Source organism: Triturus cristatus, chromosome 4_1 (assembly GCF_964204655.1).
Source record: "Triturus cristatus chromosome 4_1, aTriCri1.1, whole genome shotgun sequence".
In the NCBI taxonomy this organism is placed as follows: Eukaryota; Metazoa; Chordata; class Amphibia; order Caudata; family Salamandridae; genus Triturus; species Triturus cristatus.
This window is the reverse complement of record NC_140585.1, coordinates 1201692617-1201720610: the sequence shown is the minus strand read 5'-3', so window position 1 is coordinate 1201720610 and position 27994 is coordinate 1201692617. Positions and strand designations below refer to the sequence as shown.

General features: G+C 41.6%; 1 protein-coding gene across 2 annotated transcripts in view; it reads left to right on the top strand.

Moving 5' to 3' along the window:
- The window catches only part of LOC146856385 (retinol dehydrogenase 16-like), a 100465-nt gene extending 72859 nt beyond the window's left edge, over positions 1-27606 (top strand). For both annotated transcript variants that reach the window (XM_085654505.1, XM_085654506.1), the window contains exons 2-5: positions 213-538; positions 9912-10170; positions 23475-23638; positions 24918-27606. In XM_085654505.1, the coding sequence (XP_085510631.1) occupies positions 223-538; positions 9912-10170; positions 23475-23638; positions 24918-25138 (960 nt within the window). In that variant the 5' untranslated portion in view covers positions 213-222 and the 3' untranslated portion in view covers positions 25139-27606. The remainder of the gene's footprint in view (positions 1-212; positions 539-9911; positions 10171-23474; positions 23639-24917) is intronic.
- Positions 27607-27994: the final 388 nt, after the last annotated feature.

Below are 27994 nucleotides of genomic sequence, written 5' to 3'. Positions count from 1 at the left end.
CCTACATATTGCCATGGTGGTAGGGCAGATTCACATACCCTCTTCCGCCTCTTGTATGTCTGTAAAAAGACTTTGTAAGAGCTCGACAATAACAGCCCTTTGATGCCAGGTAAATTTGAACATGTCCTAATGCTACTGAACATTTGTCCAGCTTGAACAGGTCTCTTTGGATATACCTCACTGTTGTTCTTTTCATTGTCACTGTTTTTCAGCCAGAAATTCATGATGTGGCTGTACCTGATAGCCCTGCTGGGCCTGTACTGTCTCTATCGCTGGTACAGAGAGCAGCAGGTGGTTTCAAACCTCCTGGATAAGTATGTGTTGATCACGGGCTGTGACACCGGCTTTGGGAACCAGCTAGCACGGCAGCTTGACAAGCGTGGTATGCGAGTGCTTGCAGCATGTCTGACACAGAAAGGAGCAGAACATCTGCAGGGGGCCACTTCCCAAAGGTTGAAGACCATCCTCCTGGATGTCACCAACAGTAAGAGCGTGGCTGCCATGGCACAGTGGGTGAAGGAACAAGTGGGAGATAGAGGTAAGGATAAAGAAACACTGTACTCATTTCATTAGGTCTCTCATGATCCTACCTACAGGCTATATTGTCTCTGGGTGGAGAGAACAAGTAACTGCCCTTACATTTACGGACAATATAAGGCAAGGAGATGATGCCATCACTCAAACCTGGCCAAGATGCTACCTTTACTTTGTTTCCACATCACCCAAGATATTTATTTTAGTCTCAATGACGTTTTTAGGCCTGGCATTAGCTAAGGTTTTTTGTTTTTACTAAAATCATATGTATAATACACTTACTTAAATGGGCTTTCAACCAGCTCTTCATCCATTAGTCAGTTGTTGTGTCGTTCACATTGTGCTTCTGCCCACCACAGCGTACAGGTCAGTCTACTTCAGCCATTGTCTAACTTCTCTTTAAGTGACTGTATTTTGCTCTTTCACAAGGAGCACATCCACACACAAGGGAGTTCCCTTCGGTGCCAGTGTTTTTGTTGTTACTTTAATATTACATTAGTGCTGCCTTTTGTGTTTAGAGCCTCTTGTAATAGAAAGACACTTACTCCAAGTTCTTCATACAGAGGGCGCAATCCATGTTTATCAGTTCCCGTTGCCTGCTAATGCTGTCATAAATTCAATTTGGAATAGCCTACACTTATCTTATGCAGGTCTTGCTTGTATGTGTTTTAATTGAGGACTACGGTTCTGCTGGTAAAACAATTCAGTCTGTATGTCCTGCTTGTATGGCTTTTTAGTTTGCGTTAAGTGTTCTTTTATGTTATGCTTATATAGATATTTAACTATTATATTACTGATTGAAGATGTGCTGTTTATTCTAATTATCTATCTATCTATCTATCTATCTATCTATCTATCTATCTATCTATCTATCTATCTATCTATCTATCTATCTATCTATGTCTAGTTACCTGTCTGTCTACCTCTGCCTATCTACTTATTTGTCTATCTCTATCTACCGGTCTGTCCATTCATCTCTATCTACCTGTCAGTCCATTCATTTCTATCTGTCTGTCCATTCAACTCTATTTACATGTCTTTCCATTCATCTGTATCTACCTGTCTGTCCATTTATCTGTATCTACCTGTCTGTCCATTCATTTCTATCTGTCTGTCCACTCACCTCTGTCTGTCTGTCTGTCTGTCTGTCTATCTATCTTTTTGAAGCCTCTCTATTTATATTCTTTTTAACGCTGTCTATTGGTAATAAAGATGTACAAAAATATTTTTTAAAAAGCATCAGCAAAGGCAAGTGGCTGACAGCCATCGCCAGACCGATTGACTTTATTTTTTAGGTCTGGTGTTAGTTAAGACGTTTTGATTTTACTAAAATTATGTGTGCAACATAGTTACATATGGAGATTCTCAGCCAGATTGCATCCATTAGACTGTTGTTGTATCCTTCAAATTTTTCTTCCATCCACTCCAGCATGCATCATAGGGCAATGGGTCAGCCCACTTCAGCCACTGGCTGACTTCACTGCGAGTTACAGCATGCTGCCCTTTCAGAGGGAGCACAATGTAGCTCCATTCAGTGCCAGTAAAGTGCTAGCATAATTACTAGTAGAAGCTTGAACTACCAAGCTCTCAGGTGTCAGGTGCTGATTTAAATAGTTGGGCCTATAATGCCTAGCTACTGGGCGTCTTATTATGAGGGTTGAACATGACTTATACTAAATTGCCATAAAGGTTTTCATCTAGATCTTATTAAAAAGCTGTAAGGGCTCTGAAGTAGCAGGCCCAGAATGTAAGATTTAGCGCACTGGGGAGTCCAACTCTGTCTCTGGAGAAGTATTTAAGCAACTGGCATTCTAAATATCTAAATATAGGCCAGCATTAATGTAATGGGGGGAAGCAAATTGTTTGCCTCTTCATTGTCATCCTCATAATTGAGACCATTTTAGGGCCCTTAAATGGTGTCAGAATCCATTCCCAACAAGGCTTCTAGCATATGATAATACCAATGTCAACTGGCTGGGGTTCACCCGAGGTTGAGGGCTGTGCATTGGAAATATTTTAATGTGACATAGACCTTGTGTGTGTCAATGTCAGCTCCAGATCACAAATGGGTACCATAGTGGGATCCAGTGTGGGCGCTGCTGGAGTCTGGGCCAGCGCCAGGTGGTTCTGATGAGACCTTCAGTGTAGGAGTGGATTAATTGGCTGGTACTGCCAGGGAATCCAGAAAATGGCCAAATGAGTTGAACCCGCTGGAAGAAGTCCAACTAGGGGTCCCTGCAGCTCCAAGGGACTTGAATGCATTCCAGAGGATGTGGTCATTGCCTAACAAGTTGCAGCATGGCCTCTCTAAAGGCCTTATCTGCCACAGAATTACCAAGGGGCTAGGAAACACACCCCGTGCCGGGACAAGCCTTGAAACCGACTCAGAGTCGGAAGACGATAGTTAAGTTGGGTTCTTGGAGTATTGACTGCTTAATGTCTCCCAGGAGCCAATGTGGTGACACTGGGATTTGTTCTGCTTGGACTTCTTGGCCTTGTAGCCCGACTTGCCACTCACTTAGTCTTCAACTTATGGCAAGAAAGGCGGCCTGGAGTGTGACCTGGAATGAGAGTGGGCCCGCAAGTTTGAGTAAGAAAGGGTTCGCTGTTTAGAGTGAAACCTACCTCACTTTTTGTGTTTTGCAATGTATAGCTTTGTTCCTTTGTCCCTGATTACATTAAGGTACATCAGGAAGCATTTAGCACATTACGTTGACTCAAGCCCGTACTGGAGAGACCACAGGTAGACATTGTGTAGATCCATGCCCACACCTGCAGTAGGATACAGTTTGAAGTCTGTAGCTTTTAGGAGGGACACTTAGTAGCACATTATCTATTTTGAAAAAAATGCAATTTTGGAATTGGTGTATCTGGGCAAAGATGGGGGAGCAGCTCAAGAATTATGTCAAAGGGTGTGGAATGGAGCAACCTACATTGCACAGGGGAGGTGCCAGTATATGACTCCACACCTACAGTTCTAGGGGTGGAACAAGGTCACTGCAGAGTCTCTTGTTGGGGTGTAGACCAATTGCTGTGAAAAAAATCCAGATGCAGTCTGGCACCTGGGAAATTCACAAGGTGAAGAATCTACAGTTGGAAGTATTCATCAGAAATAAACATTATTTTCCAAAATATAATTGCCACCAATTTGCTGAGAGTTGGGTATGTCCTTTTTGTGTCCACCTGTCAAATTAAACAAGCAGTTGCAATGCAATAGGTCTTACATTTGTGAGAGTTTACGCTATTGGCATTGTAAATGACAATGCCCTTTATTTATCTGTTTTGATAATTAACACATAAATAAGAGGCATTGTCATTTCGAATGCCAATAGCTAAAACTCTTGTAAATGAGAGACCTATTTCACTTCAAAGAAGCGGCCGCCATTGTCCCGGGCTTCTTGGGGAGTGAAAGTGGCAATAGCCTGCTGAATGTTGCAGGAAAGCATGTCATGCCTGCAGTAGGAGAAACTCATTAAAGAAAACAGTGCTTCCGGGCTAAATGAGACACACCGTGTAACAACAGAAGTAAAACGGCCAGTCCTCATGGGAGGTTACAAATGAAGACAAAGCGGTACTAAGGAGAGACTAACAAGCCTATTAATGAATCAGAAGCCAACATTTACAAAGGGCAATGACATATGTCAATGAAAAATATGGGCGGAGAGTGGGCGGAGCTTCAAGTCCATTCCCGAATACAGCATGCTTTGCAGAGCAGCGCATGTGCTGTCCAGGCTCGAACTAAAAAGGAACTGCTTTATTGCATACAGCTATCACTTTACCAGAAGGTCTCCTGGAATGAGGGGGGACCTGGTCAATTTCCCACTTTATCCTTGATGCAGGAATAATTAATGCAGGAATGGAGGACCGTGAGGGTCAGCAGACCACCTTCCATCCATTTGCATGCATACATTCGGGCTGCTTTTAAAAGTAAAAGCTACATTCGTGGAACAGCATTGGAGGAAACAAGCAGCGGTCCCCTGGACCTCTGCTTCTCCCAGTATGATGACATTCCATTATTCACAAGGGGAAGCTATCCTTTAGGGTCATCTTCGATTTAGAGAATTTGTTACCACCCCCTTTCGGGTCTTGGTACTTGATCAAGGGCTTGTGACTGCAACTCCATTTACAAACCATGGGTGCATTATATAACAACTCGTAAATGGGGAGGGGAGGCATTACTAGTCCCCTTTCCTTTGCAAGCTGATATGGGTCTCAAAGTATAATATGTGAGTAAGAAAGACATATGCAACACTCTTTGTACACTGAGATCTCAATCTTTCTAGTCTCAAAGCCTGTCGGTTTCAAAGGGCAGGATTTGCAAATGCAAAAACTCTTAATACTTCAGACTCTTTGTGTGTTAATTTACATGGCAATTAAAAAAAATCTGCAGGTATACAGGGAATATTCAGAAGTCAGCAACAAGATAAATAATAATACGGACTCGAAAGGCGAATATACAGTTTCTAGGGCTATATGATGAGCAATATTTGAGGTATATATTTTATTCACTAAAAATATCTATCGGTGAGTTATTCACTGTTTCTTATTCGCATGATTAACAAAATATTTGCACATAATAAATACTGATTTTTATAAAATGCCATGGTTTGTTTGTGTCCTGATTCTGGAGGTTTAGGTCGCAGCCCCTTCCCTGCATCCTGCTAGTATAAGACATTCTGTAACAGTTTTGTTGGTTTCTGAACTTTCCATCAAGCCAATAAGTACAAATCGGCGGATGGTTTGAAAATTCTAGTCCATTTTCCCTATCTCCGCAGAAGATGCCTTCTGGGGCAAAAAACTGTAACGGGTGTGCCTTCCAAACAGTGGGGATTTCATAACAACATAAACCAACATTTACCGAATAACTTGTAGATTTTAACAAAAAACTAAAAAAATGTATTAAAATGGTTGTAATTGGATTGCAATGCCGCATCAGATACTTTACAAAAGTTAACAAGTCATTGTTGATTCCTTTAAATCTGCATTTAAGGATATGACAAGGATGTTAAGAGTGGGGTGGGGACACCCAAATTTGATGGAGTGGTGGAAGGCTTTTGTTTGCATCAGGAAACAAAAACCTACCAAGCAAAGACAATACGACTGCTGTCATTTCTCAGTCATGCATCCATAGCAAACCCAACAATTAGCATTTTAAAATGTTGTTTTGTGTAATGATGTCTGCTGTGGTTTTGAGACATCATGAAATCAATCGCTAGATGGGTCTTTTAACTGTAATTCGAACGGTATGTGTAAAATGACTCCTTTTTTGGCATGGTTTTTTGTTTCACTGTTATCACAACTTCATGTTTACATCACAGACACTTCTTAAAGATGCAGTTATTTTTTATCAGGGCACTCAGATTTCAGAAGACTCACAAACATATTGCGTCTGTTTTTAGGTCTTGTGGCTTGAATTTTAAAATTCCTTCTACTAAGATATGTACATAAAAATATGAAATGTCCTACACTGTTCAGAGCTGTTTTGAAGATAAGGAAGGGGTGCATAACTACAGCACAATTTGTCTTTCCTAGCCGCATAATTTAGTCAACCCTGCTGTATACTTTGGTTCTCTATTGCCAAATAGTTTCCTTTGGCCTATTTGAAAGATGAGAAATGGGAGTGGAATTGTCCAGTTAAGTTAAAACTTGATCTGCAAGATTTGGCTTCCAAGGCAAAAATGGCAAGTCTATCGCAAGAAGCAGGATACCGTTTTTCTTGAACTTCTATGGACTGTAATACCATCTGAAATATTAATTTAACCACGCCAGAAACCCACAAAGGACAAAAAATCACAAATGTTCTTTAATGTTTAGTGTGCATCTAAATTATTTTAATTAATTAAGGAATAATAAGATAAGACACTTGTATATCTGAATATCCACTATCGCAACATAGCAAATGAGAATATTTACATTGATCAAAGTAGTGTCGAAATATGGAAAATATACATCATGTATAAAGTAATGCAAACTTATATTTAGCATGAATGTCCCCTATTTAGGATTTGTAATGCACTACAAATATAAAATACATTAACTGCCAGGACTCAAATGCAGAAAAGATTGATGATTACCATCACCAACCAAGAAAGCCTACTGCAACATTGAATGTACTAGCTGGGAAGACCTCTCCCACTTTGGGTGCGTCCAAAATCCTCTTAAATGTAAAAACAACATGAAGTGTACACTTTGTCTGGTCAGAAATTGCTATTTGGAGTCAGATGTCCAATTACTAAGCATAATGAGCATAAATCAACATAGACCTTTAAGTGAGTAATCTTTTAATGAGTTGCAGCTATACTAGTTCCCCACCAACGTCTGGATCCAAATGACTATCTGACACAGGTCAATCTAACCACTAAGCTGTCCCTATTTAAAAGATACCTTTAAATTATCAATTTCTTGAAAACTTCTATGGCTTCAACTTATATGAAAATTTCAGCACAGGATCCTATACTGTAGGCCATTACCCAGAAGTACTTGAATATCAGACTCACTCACTCATTAAGCATGTTCAACTCAGCTTACTCCTCCAAGCAACACGGTCCAAAAGCTTTTACAATAACTCTTAAACTTCAGTGGTTACTTGTTCAGAGTTTTCTTGCATTCTGGGACTTGTATTTTTGATAATCTCTTTATAAAGCCAAGACTACATGTCCTAGAATGCAAACAAAAAACCTGGGTTGGAATAACAAGTCACAGAAACTAGACAACTATGAAGACTCACGCCGAAACAGCGGCACCAGTCAAACATGGGCTGCTATTGGTGGCCCATTTCTTTTTTGCAAAGTAACCAGTGGCCACAAAAACAAGAGCTGTCACATAAGCAACTTGTGATCAGAGGCACTATTGTGCCAGATATAATGGCGTAGTATGCATCAGTGGCCGGGCTACTACACCTAAATATGATGTACATTGTAATCCAAATACATCGGCAGCAATCAATCATATTTATCACATGGACAGCCCTCCAAAGTAGCCAGAAGGAAGCACATTGGTGAAAATCATTTTAATGAGATTAAAAAAGTATTATGAGCGAGCTCAAGGGCGCAGCACCTAAAAATAAGCTGTTTTCTGAAAAAAACATAAGGGGCTCCAAGAGACGTGGGTTGAATCTTTGTTTGAAATTCTGGTGATGCGCTATGCCTCTTAACATCAGTAGAATCTCTGAACGTCTAAATATGATTTTGTATACATAAAAACAAATGTACCACAAAAGCAGGTAACTAACAACATAGATGGGCATGCAAATATTGCTCCATGTTGTTAAATTAGGACATCAAACCCAGCCGCGACCCATGCAGGTAAGAGCGGTGGGCGGTGTGTCCTAGTCTGTCGAAATTCCCCCACCCGGCCCCACAGCCCCACCACTCTCACCAATACAGGCTGTGGCAGATGAACCCAATGATTTATCATTAAAGAGGTTAAAGACTGCCACTCTAGGCTTCCCAGAAGAAATGGTCAATTTTAAGCCTCACTAAACTCAAATAAAATGATTTTATTGGTGGATGAAAGGCGCGCAATTTTGAATGTCAAGAAGGATATTCATACCTGATTAATATGCATATGCTTTATGCTATGTGTTGCATATCATTTTTGATTGTTCAAATGCAGTTCAACAATATGCTTAAATACCGAAAAACTTCGACCCCTTAAACATGCTAGAGGGCGGGGATTTCTTCAGATACAAACCTTAGAGCGTGAGCAGTTTTTCTAAACAAAACGTGATGTTACCACAGGAATAGAATGAATAAACTAATGTTAGCACGAACATTTGTATTGGGATCCAACAATGCAATATGGTGGCACATGATCCTTCCAAAAGAAAACTAACCAGAAGGAGCACACATTACTCTGCCGGTTTGTAAGACGCAGATCATCAATATAGTTCACAATATTTGTTGGTCGTGATTCTTGGCCTGGAAGTGATAGTACACTCAGGAACTCACAGCGAGGTGGTGTTTTTGTTTGATCGGTATTGCTGCTTTTCTCAGTTGCGTTTTGGCAGATTTCTGCAGGGGCTTCTCCAGTCAGCCTTCACTTGCAAGGGGAAACAGTTCAATTGGAAAGTGAAGTGTAACTCCGAAAATCAATCACTTGAATCACAATGCAATAGCTTCCACTAACTCAGGAAAGTGAACACTGATGTTGAGCTCCATTTTTAGGGTTTGCACAGGGAGAGGGAAAAAGGCGCGTCCTCCTGGTGCTGTTCCGGCTCCCTTGTACCATCTTTACTCAGTGCTTTCCTGCATGAACCTTCTAAGAGTTTTGCTCAATCATCTAGAACAGTGGTTCTTAACCTGTAAACATGAGACCTCTGTGTTTTACAAAGCCTGCTCAGGGAGTCCGCGACTGCTTAGAAAATAAAATAATATTAACATATATACATATATAACGTATATTAATAAACTGTGTATAAATAAAGAAGCAACGTGTAAGACTGACATTTTTAAAAGTTCTGTAAATGTGAAGGAATTCGAAAGTAGAAGCTACAAATTAAGTTAATGTCCTCAGATTGATTTGTGGGAGCAGTGCAATTGCATCAAACAGAATATGGTATGGATGATGAGTGGCCTCAATTGAATTAAGAAAAGCTCCAACTTTTCCATGATTAAAAAAAAAGTTTTTTATTTGTTTGCTAATTTAATAAAATATTTCATCATTTGTTTCTTTGTCTAATGAATGCTTGTTTCTGTATCTTTTGAGTGCTGTTTTGGGGTTCAAATAATTGAAAATGCTTAAGCAGGGGACTCTGCTTCCAGTAATGGATCAGTGGGGGTCCCCAGATTCCAATAATGATTCAGTGGGGGTCCCCGGTTTCCAGTAATGATTAATTGGGGGTACACAGAAGTCAAAAGGTTAAGAACCACTGATCCAGGGTGCTGTGCTGCCTAGCTATTGCTCCAGAATAGAAACTCTGACAAAGATATGAAAATAACCTGCATGAGCCAACTCAGTTGGCTTTTATCTTATTTAAATACTTGTGATCACATTAATCATGACATCATAATAATGTTTATAGCTTGCTAACACAGTCTTGCAGAACTCTGTCACTTTAAAAAGGTGCTGTCACCTTAAACAAAGGGTGACTGTGGCCTGCCAGAAATCTACTCTATGTAATGTCATGTAATGTAGGTGGCAAACAAATTTGCCACATGTGAGTGAATAGACTGAACTATATTACAAGCTGAGATACACAATACTGATATATCATCCCAGGTGCATTATTTGTCCTGGCTCAGCCATCTCAAAAGCTAGAATAAAGTTTCAAAAGGAAGGGAAAGCCATAAAACGAATGATCACAGTCACTGACAGGAAGAGGCATTGGTGGTAATTACGGTACAGCTTATAACCCCTCCTTCTGTATCTCTCTCTAGGTCTCTGGGGTCTGGTGAACAATGCCGGCATCTCCATCCCAACTGCCCCAAATGAGTGGTTGACCAAGGCTGACTTCCAGAGAATGCTGGATGTCAATCTGCTAGGGGTGATCGACGTGACCCTGAACTTGACCTCGCTGGTTAGGAAAGCCCGGGGTCGCATTGTCAATGTTTCCAGCATCATGGGAAGGCTCTCTCTCCTCGGAGGCGGGTACTGCTTATCCAAATATGGAGTTGAGGCTTTTTCTGACAGTCTGAGGTGAGTGTCCTCTTTGCATTCTTGCTTACCACTTCCAGATTAGTAAAACGCAGATTTCCCCTATGTGCTCACACTTCAACCTCACTGGTCATTAAGTCAATCAGAGTGCACTGAACAAAATTCCCAGTCAATATTCATAAACTAAACCATCAATTATGACTGTCTCCTTTATATATGAAAAGGTCTATGCTTATTAAAAATGCATGTCATTATATTCACACTATAAAGATCAATCAATATGCAACACAATATAAAGCACAATAAAATATAGAGTCTGAAAAACAGTTGAATTCATAATCAAGATCTAACAAATCAAAACACCCATGATGAGAAGAGGATGGTTACATTGCCGCCAAGTGAGCTCTGGATCACACAAGACCAGATACTGGAAACTTAAAAAGAATCACACCTGGGAGAATTTTAGAAAGACCAAGAGGAACCCCAAACATTGAACTAAGACAGTGTAATTAGTATCAACGTAAGGTCTCAATCTGATGTCTATAGGAGAGATAAAGCACTTGACATATACTGAATTGAAATAGCGACAAAAAAAGAGAAACATGTGGACCATCTAATCTAAAGACAAAACTGTGCCTAGGGTGATCATACCCCTAATATTGAAATACACCCCAGGAGCGAAAGAGGGGTATGAAGTGGAAATTAAGAGTAAATGACTGTTTTTATGAAAAGAAAATTTATGATAATTTGTCCTGAAGAAGGCGGGGATTTGAGTCAGAGAACCGCGGAAACGCTGCGTCGACAGAAATTGGACAGGGATGAGGTATAATCCATACAAGGAGAACACTGCAATATACAGTATTTGTTTGTATGTGTTTATAAATGCCCATAATTGATGAGACATATAGGGTGCATACAATGAGAAGATTGGTTATAAGAGAATTCTGATTGAATATTGTAATTGCTTCATAGATGAGTTTTGATTTTTTAGATCTTGATTATGAATTCAACAGTTTTTTAGACTCTAGATTTTATTGTGCTTTTTATCGTTCTTTATATTGTGTTGTATATTCATTGATCTGTATATTGTGAATATAATGACATGCATTTTAATTAAACATATACCTTTTCATATATAAAGGAGACAGTCATCATCATCGTCACTTTATTTTTCCAATGAAATAAACAGTGATATAAAAAGTATACTACATAAGTACAAGATTAAAATATACCTGACATACAATTAGATACATTATAAATTGAACATAAGAGAATTTGTCTAAAAAATATATAAAATACACACAGATAGTTAAAAACAAATAAAATACTTTTGACTCATCATAACAAGGTCTGTTTTCTCCTGTTTAGGGCACACTGAATAAAGGAGGCCAGACATAAGCAAGTGAAAGGATGTGGAAGACATTGTCTAAAATGTATTCTTCGCAAAAGTGGCAAAATATATCTCTTCCTTTCCTCCTTATACAGTTTACAAAAGAATTAAAAAAAATTAATTGTATTGGGACTAGCGAGAATTGCAAGGACAAACTGTAAGTGCCTCCATGGAAAATGTATTAGGAGGATATCCCAGCATAAGGGCAATAAAATTCATTCAAGCAAAACCTGACTAAAAAGTATCTATGTTTAAGGTTCGTCACAAAATTCAGGTACGTGTAATCCTGCGTGCTCAACATAGGTGCAAAAGAATATAAATTAGCCCTAGACTTTGTGAGGTTAAGCTCACTTCTTGATCTCCCATCCTTTGCCAGCAAGAGGCCTTTCAGCTTGGTTCTTGAGATGGCACTACATGAAGGGGGCTCGTCAAATAAATTAGCATGTCCAACGGAATAAAAGCTAATCTTTATGTATTGTACCCATTTAACCTTAACCACACCATCAAGGTTTAAGGAATCTTAATATGTTGTGTGTAAGCTTTAGATCTTCCCTTCTCCGGACTGAGTGCAGAAGTGGTTGAGCGATGCAGATCAAATCCGATATGAAGGGAACATCCAGTTCAAAATGACAAATATATGAAGAACAAGCTTTAGGAAGGCCTAACAGATGCTTCCAAAAGCGGTCCTAAATTTGTTGTTAAACTTGTATACTGGCGGTTCCCCAAATAGCAGCCCCATATGTTGTGACAGATGTAATTTTTGCTTCATAGATCTTTTTAATTACATCAACTGGCTTTGTTCCCAACCTTTTTGTAAATCTGGATAGTGCACCTATGCTTCTTTCCATCATTAGCCTCCTGTTAACGGTAATGGATTGCCAGGTGTTTTTACAAATAAAAAGAACCCCCCGATACCAAAAGGAGTCCACCACTTATTTTCTTCCTTCAATGTCCATCTTGGGATTTTCTTTGGTCTCTCTCCTGCAACTATGACAAATGATTTAGCTTGATTTACTCTAATTTACTCTAAGTTGTTCATAAACCTAGTGTACGTCTCTATCAGATGCTGCAGTGCATTGCCGGGTCGGGCCAACAAGACTGCATCATCTGCATAGAGAAGCACTGGCACTGGAGTGGAGTTAATTAATGGAAAATCATTAGCAGACGTTGCCAGGGCTACTTCCAGACCTTTGGTATAGAGGGAGTATAGGAAAGGGGTGAGTATGCACCCTTGCCTGTCCCCACGAGCTGTCCCAACTGAACTAGTTGTTTCACCTGCTCTACCAAACCGAACACAGGCCGTAGCACCGGTGTTCATTCCTCAAATGAACTCAATGATCGGTTTCTCAATGCCCAAGTCTTCCATAAACAACCATAATTTAACGTGGATTACCAGATCAAAGGCAGCGGACAGGTCCACGAAGGCCATATATAATTGACCTCCCTTCACTGCAGTATATTTAGCAATAAGTACATTTAAATTGAGGCACTGATCAATCGTCCCTTTTCCCTTTCTAAATCCATACTGGGAACATGCTAAAATATTTTTTTCCTGGGCCCAAGCTTCTAACCTGTTTAGAAGCAGGCGGCCCATTAATTTTGCAGTGCTGTCCAAAAGTGATATTGGTCTGTAATTTCATTGCTAACGATGTATTCCCTTTTTTTAAAATTGGGATATTTATTTTTTCAAAAAAGGGGCAGGGGCCCACTTAGGCAATAGCATTAAGAGCATTTGTAATAAGTGGGGCTCAAAGCACTTGGTTAGTTAAAAAGAAATCAATTGGTACCCCATTAGAGCCCAGTGCTCTTGAGGGGCCAAATTGATTCAGAGCAGATGTCACCTCCTCCAGACCAAAGTGTAGATGTACATCAGATATACTCATCTGTGGGACCGATGTCTCTGAGATGGCATTTCCTGGCTGACCAAACACTCCTCCAAAGTGAGCCACCCAGGCATCCTCTGTAACATGTGCGTCAGTGGTAATCTCTGGGTCCTCTCTGAGGAAGGGGACATTACCAGTATTCCAAAAATCACTTCAATTCTTTAAGACTGCTGCCTCAGATAGTTTATCCCAGGCCTCTTCTTTCAGGGCCCTAACCCTGTTGGTTCTCGCGTCGTTGTAGGCAAGCTGCAATGCTTTTACCAATACTATATCCCGGGGTTTTACCTTTAGGGCACAATGGAGATTCTTTAGTGCCTTAGAACAGACATCATCAAACCAGTGTACTGCCATGGGTAACTTGGGGCACAAGGGCAAAATAGGCCATTATTAATTTCAGATAAGATTTGGTCGAATGCTGGGATAATCTCATTGGTCAACAAAGAGGAGTCAAGGCAGATAAAGATTTCCTTATACATTTTTGTAACAAAGCTAGAAATAAATGTGGCCATGTCAATCTTCCCCCATTTCAGCACTACACCATTTTTTCTTTTAATCATAGGTTTAATCATAGGTTTAGAAGTGTGATTCCCATATTACCCAGACTCCAAGGAAAGTAGCAAGAAATCACAGCATGGTCGCTAAATTCATAGAAATTGGGCTCAGGCTGGGATAGCCCATTTCAAATATGTTCCGACACCACTAAATGATCTATGAGCGAACTTGATGACTGGAATATAAATGTGTGTTCAAGTTGCCCTGAGTTGGTGTCTAATGGGTTTGCTATCACAAGATTATGGACCGTTAGTTGCCTATTTAATGTGTTGCCATAAATGGTGTGAGTAAAATGATATATTGGATCCCCTGCACTATCGACCACAGCTATGGGCATTAAAGACCCTCAAGAAGCAAAGAATTGTCCTTTGGAGACTATTTCACCACCAATGTTTACACACCACCAATCGAGGTTACAAACATCCAATCTTGATGGTTACCGTTCTGACCTAAAAAGCAGTGTACTCACACATCAAAGTAAATTGCAAAGTTGTATAAACAGTTTATTAATAAAAATCCCAAAGTTAAAAAACTTTGTCATACAGCATACATTGTGTAAAGAAACAGCAGCATCATAATATGAATCCACATTGAATTACAAATACAGTGTAAATAGACGAGTTAAACACCGGAGAGAGTATTAAAAAAAGACACTACTCTTTGTCAGAAAAAAACATATCCATAAAGAGCAACGTTAGGGCTGGACCCAGCTATATTACAGTCCATCAGCATCTAGTGTAACAGCCCATCGAGTGGATTTATGGTGTACAGGCGTCTACGCGTATCAATGGTTTCCTGGTTTAGACCATCTTTATCAAGACTAAAAACATATACACTCTCTGCAGAAAATGTATCTTCAAACTAATTGAACCCGAGTGTAGGAGTTCCTTCTGGGGGGATATTTGATCCTGCTCCCAGGACCAAGATATGAATTTGATGAATCAAACCTTATTGTGAGACTCACAATTCGCCTCAATCAAGGCAACCTCTAGCGTACCCAGCTTTGTTGGGAGAAATAGAAGCGAGACGGGACGTACGCGAAGAGCGCCGGTAATTTCCAAACCCTACCGATCGGAGGGCTTATAAGAATTTGGAGTTCGTATTCTTTTTAACAAAAATAAGACGTTTTACGCTGCAATTGGATGGCACCATCTATGCCATTAGGAGAATACAAGACCCTACAAAGCTGGGTATGCTAGAGGTTGCCTTGATTGAGGCGAATTGTGAGTCTCATAATAAGGTTTGAATCATCAAATTCAAATGTTGGTACTGGGAGCAGGATCAAATATCCCCCCGGAAGGACCTCCTACACTCGGGTTCAATTAGTTTGAAGATACATTATCAGCAGAGAGTGTATATGTTTTTAGTCTTGATAAAGATGGTCTAAACCAGGAAACCATCGAAACGCGTTGACGCCTGTACACCATAAATACACTTGGTTGGCTGTTACACTAGATGCTGACAGACTGTAATATATCAGGGTCCAGCCCCAACGTTGCTCTTTATGGATATGTTTTTTTATGACTAAGAGAACTGTCTTTTTTTAATACTCCCGCCGGTTTTTAACTTGTCTATTTGCACTGTATTTGTAATTCAATGTGAATTCAGATAACTATGCTCCTGTTTATTTACACAATCTATGCTGTATGAAAAAGTTTTTTTTACTTTGGGATTTTTATTAATAAACTGTTTATACAACTTTGCAATTTACTTTGATGTGTTAGTAAACTGCTTTTTTGGTAAGAATGGTAACCCTCAAGATTGGATGTTTGTAATCTCGATTGGTGGTGTGTAAAAATTAGTGGTGAAATAGTCTCCAAAGGACAATTCTTTGCTTCTTCTAGATTGAACCCTAGTCCTTTGAGTGTTTAAAGGGTCCCTCTCACTTTTTGTAAAAGGACCTTAAAGTCCCCCAGCCAAATCATATTGATGGGTCTGCGGTGGGCTTCCTTTAATTGGACTATGTCCTTCTCAATTGGTTCAATTATATAAGCATACTTCCAGTAAAATTATTGGTGTAGAAGTTAATTAAAATCCAATCCCTCCCCTTTTGGCCTTCGTTTAGGAGACTTTGGTAATACAGTGAGGTATCAATGAAAGAAATAACCTTAATTCTCGCTGTGCTTGCAATTAAAGTAACTAAACTTCTACTATTGCGACCGGCTCCAGATGGAGATGCGTTAGTCTGATATGTATAGTGCCCATTGATATAAATTGGTGCAATTTCCCAAGTTTTCTGGAAACAGAGAATATCATATTTGGAGAAAAGGGACATCCAATAATTACCACAATTCTTCTTATTGTATCCAGCTATATTCCAAGTAGCTATTCTTAGGGTAGTCTTATCCTTGGTCACTATTTCTTTCTATATTTGCGGCGGCCTAGAAAGATCCTGCGATTTGAATGAAGTAGTTATATTGGTAGAATGAGTAAAGTCAATCACATTCTTCTAACTCACTCAGTGGTGCATATCTGTTGCTAGCTAGAGAAGCTATACCGCTCCAAGGATTAGAGAAATTAAAAGGTGGAATGGGTCCTTCACTCAGATGTGGGCTATAATTAACCCTTCAGACCCATAAAAAAAACAAAGGGAGCGCAAACATTAGCATGTCAAACCTGATGGAATCTGTTAAATTACTTAATAAATGTTCAACCAAATGTTGATTGTTGAAGTTGATGACTATACAGTCCCCTTTGATGGATTTCGGTCCACAACCCGCCCAAGACACACGGCTGGCCATTATGATACAATTATACAGTTTGGGATATCCCTTATGCAATCTTGAAAGCCAATGTAGTACCTTATTTATCAAATGCTCTGTGGCTTCTTGCTTAGACTGCGGCAGATCAGGTGTGTTAGTAAGCACTATGACATAAGGGCAAGCTGCAGGTGGAAGATCTAATCTATCACCAGGTGCAGTTGTTAGGCTAGCCAGACTCGTTTTGTCCGTGGTTGACACTTTTCCACTAAATCCCCCTGCGGGTGTGATAGAATTGTTGCGACACACGGCTGGCCATTATGATACAATTATACAGTTTGGGATATCCCTTATGCAATCTTGAAAGCCAATGTAGTACCTTATTTATCAAATGCTCTGTGGCTTCTTGCTTAGACTGCGGCAGATCAGGTGTGTTAGTAAGCACTATGACATAAGGGCAAGCTGCAGGTGGAAGATCTAATCTATCCCCAGGTGCAGTTGTTAGGCTAGCCAGACTCGTTTTGTCCATGGTTGACACTTTTCCACTAAATCCCCCTGCGGGTGTGATAGAATTGTTGCGGGCCAGTCATTCCACACTTAATTGATGTTCCAGGTCAGATGGTGCAGAGGTGGATAAAGTCTGGATGCAAACTCCCATAACCCCCATAAATTCATTGCCATTGTCAGGAATTTCCAAAAGATTGGTAGGAGATTGAACAGAAGAATAGTAGGGTGAAAAGCACCTGACTCTGGGGCAGGAGGTTGGATCAAAGGCACCATCGCAGATTGTTGGTCACTTGGATAGCCCTGTGAAACTGTTCTTTGATCCACGTGCTCAATCCCCAATTTGGTATGTATAATAAGGGTTATATTCTCTAATTTTGACAATCTAAGTAAAATTGGTTGCAAGAGAGTATTAAGCACCAATTCCAGATTCACGGACAAGGAATCTTCGTTCGGCAAAGGATGTAAGGCCGGGGGAGGAGTAGGTACTTCGGGGGACCCCTGAGGAGGAACCTCTGGTATCCTTTTGAGGTAATTGCGGACAACTACAGCCTTTTGAAATTTTGGCCATAATAACAGTTGTGGCCCTCACCCTCTTCCGTTTTCCCGGTGGTTCTAATGGGGGACTGTCAACTGTCCTAGTAGGGTTAAGATTACTGCGTTGAGCCAATAACCGTAGGGGTATCCTTTGGGTGGACTGCATGCTAGTAATTCCCCCTCTCTTGTCCACATCCGTGTCACCTGCAGTAGAAATAAGAGGTCTTACCTCTTCCAGAGAGGCGACGCTCATTAATTTCAATCTCCTTGGTAAGGGCATCTGCTGCTCTGATCAAAAAATGAGTCCAATGTATTGATGATCTCACCTCCTGTTTCAGATGCCTTAAGCTTCCATTTGGCCATTGTCTGTTGGGGAAGATTGGTCTCAGTACAATGCAGGCTTTAGGGGGTGGCCCGGCCCAGCATCCTCCGGGCGATGACGGGCATGGACAGGCCTGATTTTGGCCCGGGCGCATCCCTACCTGCGTCCTGCGCTGCGGAAAGGCGCCTTACAGGAACAAGGGAGTGTGGGTAAAGTAGTCCCCGGCAGGGGCAGTACAGTGGCACAGATTTCTCCCTTCAGATATTTTTGGCAGCTACTCTGCGCTGCGGGAAGGCGACGCACTTTTCAAGCGTCTTACAGGAACAAGGGTGGGTGGTTAATGTAGTCCCCAGCAGGGCCGGTACAGTAGCATGGCTTTCTCCCTTCAGAAATCGTTGGCAGCTACTCCGCGCTGCGGGAAGGTGACACGCTTTTCAAGCACCTTACAGGAACAAGGAGGGGTCGGTAATGTAGTCCCCAGCGGGGCGGGTACAGTGGCACAGCTTTCTCCCTTCAGAAATCGTTGGCAGCTACAGTCATAATTGATGGTTTAGTTTATGAATATTGACCAGGAATTTTTCATCAGTGCACTCTGATTGACTTAATGACCAGTGGGGCTGAAGTGTGAGCACAAAGCGGAAATCTTTTTTTTATTGGTTTCATCTACCCTGTCCATTTTGGTTTTAAAAGGGTGACTCTATGACTTTTTACACTTCCAGACCAGTGCAGGGTACCAAGCGCTGGCTTAGCGTTTCTGTTGTAGCCCATTTCCCAAAATACTGACTAGCAAAGAGTGTACTACTGAGCCGAGAGAGAGAGAGAGAGAGAGAGAGAGAGAGAGAGAGAGAGAGAGAGAGAGAGAGAGGTGTGTGTCATAGCACTTGGGCTACCTTTACCTATTTTCAGCTTCATGGAGCTCATGCTCCAGCCTGACCGTTTTTGGGGGTGGGGGAAGGCTGACATGGTGATCAGTGAAACATCTAATCCAGGGCCAGATCCTTGTCAGATTTTCAGGGTATTCAATAAAGTTTGTAATTGACTTCCATGAAGCTCATTGCTCTTAAAATGATCTGATGTGAATATGCTGAAAATTTCCTTGGATCAATCCCTCCCTTACCTAGGTTTTGAAGCTCCTGTTCTAACCAAATGAGAGACATATGTTGATCTAGTCAGAGATTGCTGATTAATGGTAGGTGCTGCGCTCTGACTGTAATACCAAAACTGCTGAGTTCACGAACTCAGATGGTAAGAACAGAAAGCAAAAAGCACCATTCACCAGCAAAGAGAGAGCTTTTTACTCCCTTGAGTGGTGGTCTATGCCAGTGGTTCTTAACCTGTGGTCCTAGGACCCCTCGGGTCTGTGAGGTCTACTAAGGGGGTCAGCTACTGATTACAAAATTACCTAATTTGAAAAGTAATCAATTAAAATTAATAAAGTATATACAAATAGGGAAGCAATAATGAAAATGTGAAAACTTTTTCTCTGTTTGTTTGTGAATAACTGAAAATTTGTAATATTTGAGTATTTGTATGTGTATAGTTGGTTTTGTATTTCTCTTATTGTTTTGGGGTCCAAATCAATAGATGTTGCTTAGGCTGGGGCTCCCCAGTTTCCAATAATGACTCAGTATGGGTACCCGGATTGGAGTAATGATTCATTATGGGTCCACATAAGTCAAAAGGTTAAGAATCGCTGGTCTATACCACCTTAGCAATGTTCCACCATAGGCAGGTCATGTACTGTTAGGGGTTGAAAGTTTAGAGTGAACGGGCAGAAGAGATCCTCACGACTAGTAGTGAGTGCACCTTGGTGCAAGAGCTCCATCGCTCCTTTCAGTCACTACAGTTAAGGTGAGGAATGATTATCTCACATGGTGATTCCCTGGTGGTTCAATCAGGGACCGTGTTGGCACTTGAAATAATCGGTCATTTAGATGGAAAAGAAGCACTGATTTGAAGGTGCAACCCTTGCGCAAATCAGGCAAATGGCTCCATCCCCCCAAATCAACTGATCTATGGACAATGGAGGCAAAGTTCACCTCTTCTAGATGACAGGATTTGCTCTTGTATGACGGCTAAGAGGTGGGTCCGGCAGCTGTGCCACTGCCCACCAGTATGTGGACTTTGCACCAACCATATCCTCGGAGGGGGGAAATGCTGTTAAAGTACTCGGACATTGGCCTCACGCATAAGAACGACAAAAGCAGAGGGAGCCGAAATGTTGGAGGCCCTTAATCATGAGTAGTTCATGGAAAAGAAGAGAGGGGGAAAAAGACAGAGAAAACGACAGAGAAAGCAAATTTCCATAAAAGGAGCTTTAAAATTAAAAATAGACCAAGTATTTCACTTAAAGTTGGTCCATTTATGCCTGAACGAAGCATATCTTAACCACCCTGCTAATTATTATATAACATTTTCCTGTATATCAGAATGCTACTGCCTCTCGAATCGACAGCCAGCCTGTTTCCCTGCATTTTTTTAAATCATTGCATCACGTAGGGGGTGACTAGATCAGTAAATATGGTTAATGGTTTCCTATCAAAAGCCACAACGCGGCAGAATAGAAAATATGCCTCCCTTGTCATTTTCTTTTAGTGTTTTACAGTTGGTAACTGTAGGAAAGTAGGCCAACTTCTCACAGTAACATTGTAATTTCTCCACGTATATTCGGAGGGTGTAACCCTTACGTAAACTATGTGGTTAGTAATAATGTCAGTAGTCTGACTTCTAGTGAGCTGTTCTAACCAAACGGGAGACAGGTTGAAGGGAACATCTGGTCAGTCAAAGACGCTTTCAAAAAGTATGATACCTTAAAGGTAAGACATATTTAAAAAGGTTCGATCTGAAAGTTTGCTCTTCCTATAGGAAATGTGTAAAGTTGGCATGACAGTCCTTACCATATTTCCGTTTAGTGTTACTAGGCTGTGAAAACTTCATGCCTGGCTTTTCATTTCTATAGATATTGAAGTAATTGCTGGAGAATTCTAAACAGTACCTCCCTAATATTTTTCAAACATTGGATCTCAACCTCCCAGATCAGAGGGGCATTAAAAATGCATACGAGGATTTTACTGTCCAATGAATGTCTCTGAACCAAAGTCTCCAGTTCCTGTTAGACTGACTGGAGTGTATCGTAATAAACTAGTTCTTGAGGAGGCCACAAGACGAATTCAGTGTATCGCGGCCAGAAGTTCTTTTGGGCACTTGTCAGGAGCGGTGCGTCCATAGGAGCACCTGGGCGTTGCCCCCCTTCTTGTCAGCCATCGCACAGGCACATATAAAATATATATATGTTATTCTGCAGTATTAAAGTGAAATTGTTACGGCTCGTCCGTGACTTTTGTAACCACGCCTGGCCCAATGACGCCCCGTGGGCTGGCTGGTCCAAGCATAATGATTGGCAGCCCCATCCTGCCCATCGCAATGATTGCAGTGCAATAAAGTACACATGTCAGTTTGGCCGTATCGTTCTCCATGGCCAACCTGACATGCGTGCCTCAGCTGCTCACCATGTATGCTGTGGAAGTGAGCCGAAGGATCAGAGACGCAGCCTCCAGGTCTCTAGAGGAGCGTTGTGTCTTCCTGCCCTTTCCAATCCGGGTGCTGCAGTCATGCTACTACAAACAACATGAAAGCAGCATTCGGATTGGTGTAGTTGGTGGGCCGCACCTCTGTGGGACCACGGCATGATGACGTGCATTCAGCAGGCAGCGGTGGGGCATGACGCCAGATCCTTTGCGCTCAGATTTCCCTGACTCGGAGGCCAAGACTCAGCTGAGAAATAATTAGAGGGTCTTCTCACCCCATAAAGCCCCTCCTAAAGCTACATCCCTGACCAGACGGGAAACATAGTTGTCATGATGCTTTCCCTGAACCGCGGCTCCAGCAGCCGGGAGGCATGCCACCGTAAGAGGAAGACCGAGCCACTGCCGCTCGACCAGCTCCGGGACCCCAAAACTGCAGAAGATTTTGCATGGCATGCTCTGACGTGAAAGGCTGCAGAGGGCTCCTGTATTCTGCCTTATGAGGCTTGAGAGGGACTGCTGTGACATCAGAGACAGCGACAGTGAATGAGTACAATCACCCATAGCGCTAAATGCAAACCACCTTCGAGGAAGCAGGGGCAATTTAGGAAAAAGCTCTTGGGATAGATTGATGCTGTTAAAGAGCTACAGCAGAGCGCTATATTGCCATTATGCGCCCCGGGGTGTGGTTGGAGTTCGGCTACATTCGCATGCTTGTCTTTGAGACTCCATCATAGAGCGGAGTCTGGTGGTTGAGTCGGGTCATCAGTGGTAGGTGTGTTTATAATATGCTTTATTGGCGTGTATGTTTGCTTGTATGTGTATGTGAACGTGATTGTTTGTGACGTTTGAGTTTTTTTTTGAAGTTCGGTACCAGTCGGTTGTGCCATCTGGGAGGATTTACATACTTGTGTCTAAGTGTGCTAAGCATGGGCCTGGAAGAAATACGATCCTTTTCCAGGCCTTTTTGTTAGCGTGTAACAAGAGCCAAGTGAGGCATTTGTCTCTGCGGACGAGTCAGGCAGCTACTGCAAGTTGCATAGTGCCAATATCGCAATACCCAACCCGCAAACACAGCAATACCAGAATAAAGAACACGCAAGACACATTGGTTGTTGGAGAATAAATTGCTGCAAGTTTATTTTGAATAAGAAATTTGCCAAAAGGATGGGTCAACTTACGGGTGATCCAAGGGCAGGCAGCCCCTCTGCTGCCTGCTCACCTGATGAGCCAAATTGCACCGTGGCATAACCAATTGGTGCTAACATTTTGGGGGATTACCCCATACATCCTGTGGACCACCAGTCCACCCATTTACTCAAGCCCCTTGAGGGGGCGGAGCGTATCCAGGCAAGCCCCCGGTTGCTCAGGTTTACAACTGCCTGATGAACTAACGAAGCGCCGTCGTTCCTCCAGGGTCCTACCATAAGGACTTCCTGGGGCTATTTGGCATGTGCACCCTTCTTCTGGTCCTGAAGAGGGTACTCCTATGTACCATTCAGCCTCTGGAACACCCTTTAACTTTGCCTGCAACACAAAAGAACAAGTTAACAGTCTTCCTAACCTAGCCACCCTTCCAGACGATACGCCGGGTAAGCAGTTGGGAGGGAGAGGGCGTGCCCTCGGCACGGAAAAGGATCGCCAGCTGGGCGAAGAAGGTAGATATACCTTCCCCCACGCTCACTGGCACGCCGTAAATTACAGAGTAGTGCTTGAACATCCAGGAGGTCCAAACACTAGCCCTGTTGTGTTTGTGCCATCATGTGACACTAATCAGGAAACATCACGGCTTACCACTTTCAAATGTCACCAGCCACCACTGACTTGATTGCACATACATGCGTGTGCACACCAGGTTTTCATGAAATCTTCAGAAGTATCATAATAAAAAGGCGTTTTTAACCTCAATGCTCTGGTTTCATTCATTTCCCCTAGACGAGAGCTCAGCCCTTTCGGAGTGAAAGTCACCATGATCGAGCCAGGCTTCTTTAAGACGCAAGTCACCGAACCACGAGCCCTGCGTGAATGCCTAACCCGGGTCTGGGAGAGGGCCTCGTCTGAGGTGAAGCAGAGCTACGGGCAGCAGTACTTTGATAAACGTGAGTATCCCAACGCAATCAGAGTAATCTCCCAGGTACATAGTGGGGTGCAATGCGGTGAGGAGGAGACAAGGGCGGCCCGTGTGTTTAAGGTGGTTAGAGAGCAAAGAGACTAGGTCGGGCGTAGGTGCTGGGAAAAGTTTGAGACAGGTGTAGATGTTTCAGCTTCGAGAATGTTTTGGGGTTCTTTTTAATGGCAAGCAGTGACAACATACTGAACCGTACAGGGAGCTTGGTGCTATATGCCAGGGGTAGTGAACCCCAGCTTTTGCAGCTAAAGCAGGGATGGGTGTTTTATGCGCTTCTTATTTGCAACTTGACAGATAAGACATCATGATTAACTAAAGGGAAAAAGAAAGGTGGGTTGCTAGAAAAGGTTGTGAAGGATGGACGAGTGGATGCATGGGTGGATGAAAGGATGGATGGCAGAGTGGGTAAAAGGATGGATGGGTGTTTGGAAGGATGGGTGGATGATTAGGTGAAAGGTTGGGTGGATGAGTGGGTGGGTGAAAATATGTGTGCGTGAAAGGATGGCTGGCTTGGTGGGTGGGTGAAATGATGTGTAGATGGGTGGATGAATGGATGACAGAGTAAATAAAAATCTGAGTGGATAGAAGGATGTCATAGTAAATGGAAATCTGACAGGATGGATGGATGGATTGCAAAGTACATGAAAATCTGAGAAGATAGCTGGATGAACGAAAGAAAGGACAAAAGGAACAACTCATGACTGAAAGGATTTTTTGATTGATGGGTAAGCAAATGATGGGTACATGGGTGGATGTATGTATGAATGGATGCATGCAAAGATATTGGATGGTGAACAGATGGCTAGATATATGGAATGGCCAACGGATGGAATGGGGAAAGATTGAATGAATAATGGATGAAAATAAATGAATGGATGACAGAATGTAAATGTGAAATGGTGGACATGAGCAGGTAGATGAAGCGTGAGAGGATGATGGATTGATGTTTGGATGGAAGTGAGAAGACTTTTAAGGAGGTTCAGACTTACATCACGAGCTGGGTGCTGTCAGAGCTTTGGTCAAAGTGGGGGTATTTTCACTTTTTGGGCTACTTTCATGATGTAGGCTGTGCCAAAAATGTTATCAGGTGTCACATAGAACTTTCTATGTCCTGTAATGCTTGGTTCTGCACTTGGGAGATAAAGGTCAACACAGTACATTGACCCTGAACTGAGGTGACCGTACTGTATATCATTGCTAGAGCTGTTCCTGATTTGTATCTACAACTATCTTCTCTCCTTTTTGTACAGTTTATAAGACAGCTGATGGAATTCTGCAGAGGTGCAATCACAATCTATCACTGGTTACTGACTGCATGGAGCATGGTCTTACAGCGGTGCACCCACGGACCAGATACTCTGCCGGCTGGGACGCGAAGCTCCTGTTCCTTCCACTCTCCTACCTCCCAACATGCCTGGCAGACCTGCTTGTGGCATTGATTAATGGTCGGAAGCCAGCGCAGCAGGTCTAGCCGATGCCGATTGCAGAACCTAAACGGCAGTCAATGGCGTCTCTTAGAAATACTTGGAAAAAGAGTTTTGTGCAATCACAATTCAGTCACAATTTCATTTAGCCGGACTTGCAAATTAAATATATTTATGACATGTAGAGATGAGATTGTAGCATGATTCGTGCAGGGGGTATATGGTACTCTAAAGCATGTGGCAGTATGGCGGTAGTCTGCAAAGGCCTCTTTATAAAATTATTGTAAAGTGTCTCCAATATTTGTGAAGCAATGTACAGCAGGCCTGTTACACCACTTCTGAGATAAGTAGGTTACTAGTACCATCACTATTAGACTATTGGAACTCTTTATTCAGGATCCCGTAAACACAAATATGAAAAATGCGGAGGATCTAAGACCATGCTACCTGCATGTGCCTCATTTCATAGAAACGTGAACATGTGTCCACTCACCACTGAAACACACAACTGCCATCTAATGTAATAAAGGCTAGCATTCAAAGTATTGGGCAGCTTCACAAAGCCTTTATTAGCAAAGACATTCCCACCATGTCAACTTTGAAGGTAAACCAAAACAAGAGTGAGAGCTAGGACCTGTAGGAGAAATGGTGGAATCCATAGGAACAACCTGGACTAGACTCTATGATTAAACCTAGTTATTGTTTGCTAAAGAAATACCTGAAACCGGCTCTGTTTAGGTGCACTTTGGCTGCTGTACATAACACTGGGACAAGCCGATGTTTGGCTGTGGGTTGACCTCATTGCCCAACCTGCTACCAGCCACAGACTCAAAACTACTTTCACCCAGACCGAGCAGGCAGATCTACCTGCTACAAGTTAACACCATCACCCTGTGATCATGCTCTTGTTTTTATTAATACCCTCCTTCTTGTTGTTCTACACTGATGCGTGTTATTGCATGCTTTTATCCTATTTGTATCTAGTCCTCTATGGTTCCTTAATTGCATTAACTGGTGATCTCGTTCTTGTTTTTGTTAAAATTCCCTGATTCGTATTGCACTTCTCTGGTGCGTTTTATTTTATGATGTTTTGCTCTTCGTGTTCTAGGGCACCGTTGATACCGCCAACTCTTAACCTGATCGATTTCCACTATGTTGTAACTTCACCTATTTGCACATTGTGTTTGTACCCTTGCTTGCGTCAACTCTGTACAGCGCTCTGATACCCCTAGGGGTTTTGTTCGCGCTTTATACAACTATTCAAATAAATAAACCAATACAAGGGTGCCACTTGGAATAAGTTCCAGAGATGGTTCATGGCACTTGTAGATGATTCCTTGGTCAAACCATTGACCACCGTATTGGCTGCCCAGATTTCTGACAAGTGCTGCAATGGCCACCAAGCAACATGATTAGCACCTCAGAAAATTTCCTTAATAAAATATAATTATGCCTACTCAGCTCGTGAATGTTTTAAAACAGGGGTCTCCAACTTATTCTGTAACTAGAGCTACTTATATTCGAAGAAATGCATCCTGATGTACTAATATTATTAGTGTTTTAATAGTGACCACATCTGACAAGATTACCTTAGAGGTTACCCCATGCAAGATGATCAGCTGTGATCACCTGAGAGCATCAGGCGGGATTGCCAGCAGTAATGTGAAAAAAGCTTTATCAATTTGAAATGCATCTAAATGAGTTATATATAACAGCCAGCAATGCTCCTGGCACCACAGTAATAATACGTGTAATAAGCCTGCCCAACACAGGAGGGTTTATCACTCAAATGTCAGCTTTAATTATGTTTAAAAAAATGCAACCATTCTTTTCAAAACATCCGCATTTGAGTTCTGAAAATACACATCTTTTTTCATATTTTCATCTCAAATATACAATTTTCAATTGTGGTATACACATAATAATTCAACCAAACAAAAGTTTTAATTTAGTGGGCTGAGTTACATACAGGAGAGCTACTTACAGGTAGCTATAGAGTTCCATGAAGCTCAGGCGCTACTCGTTGTAGAAGCCGGTTTTAAAGTAGCACATGAAATAATCTTTTGTTTGCATACTCTACTTTATTATTTACAAAGTCACCTTGTTCTTACAAAGAATCTCACTTGTACCATTATTAATAATTACCGAGTGACCAGTGTCAGAGAACCAATGAGCAATCCCCCTTACCACCTCTACGATATGATACAATGGGGAGCCTCTCACAGGACTGGATATGTGAATATAATGTTCTTGGGGAGTCCTGCCTTGCCAGCGTAGGAGAGTGAACTCCTTTAGGTGAACATTCATTTTGAGCAATTATCCTCAATGCTATTTTATTCTAGTGAACGTTTTAGGATCCTTGCATTATACTTTCTGTTTCTTTTCATAATTTTGTTTTCAGTTCTACACTTCTTTGATACTATTCGCTAGTTCGAACTTTTCTATTTGAACTTAAAGATAAGCGCACAACCACATTTTGCATAGAAAAAAATTAAACAAAATATATTTCTCATAACGCGGCCGTCTTCGAAATAATTTTTTATAAGAACGTGTTCAGACCGTGTGATGACCTCTGGGCGCAAAGAGCCACAGCCCAATCACTTCTTTGAGGAAGCAGAGGAGCTCTGTTCGGCAAGAATTCCACACAGAAAAACACTTAAACAACTTACAAGACTTAATTATACATTAACCTGAATGAAACTAAGTGATAAATAAAATTGGGTGTTTACAACTTATTTACAGTTGAATTTGACTTTTTTACAGAAAATTGTCATAGTTACAAAGTTCATTTAGATAGCTCCAATTGTCTAAATAGGCTAAATCAGATTTAGAAAGTACTGGAAACAAGACCAGCAAAATAAGTATGCCCTTGGGAATTGGAGAAAATACTTTATATAGCTCAG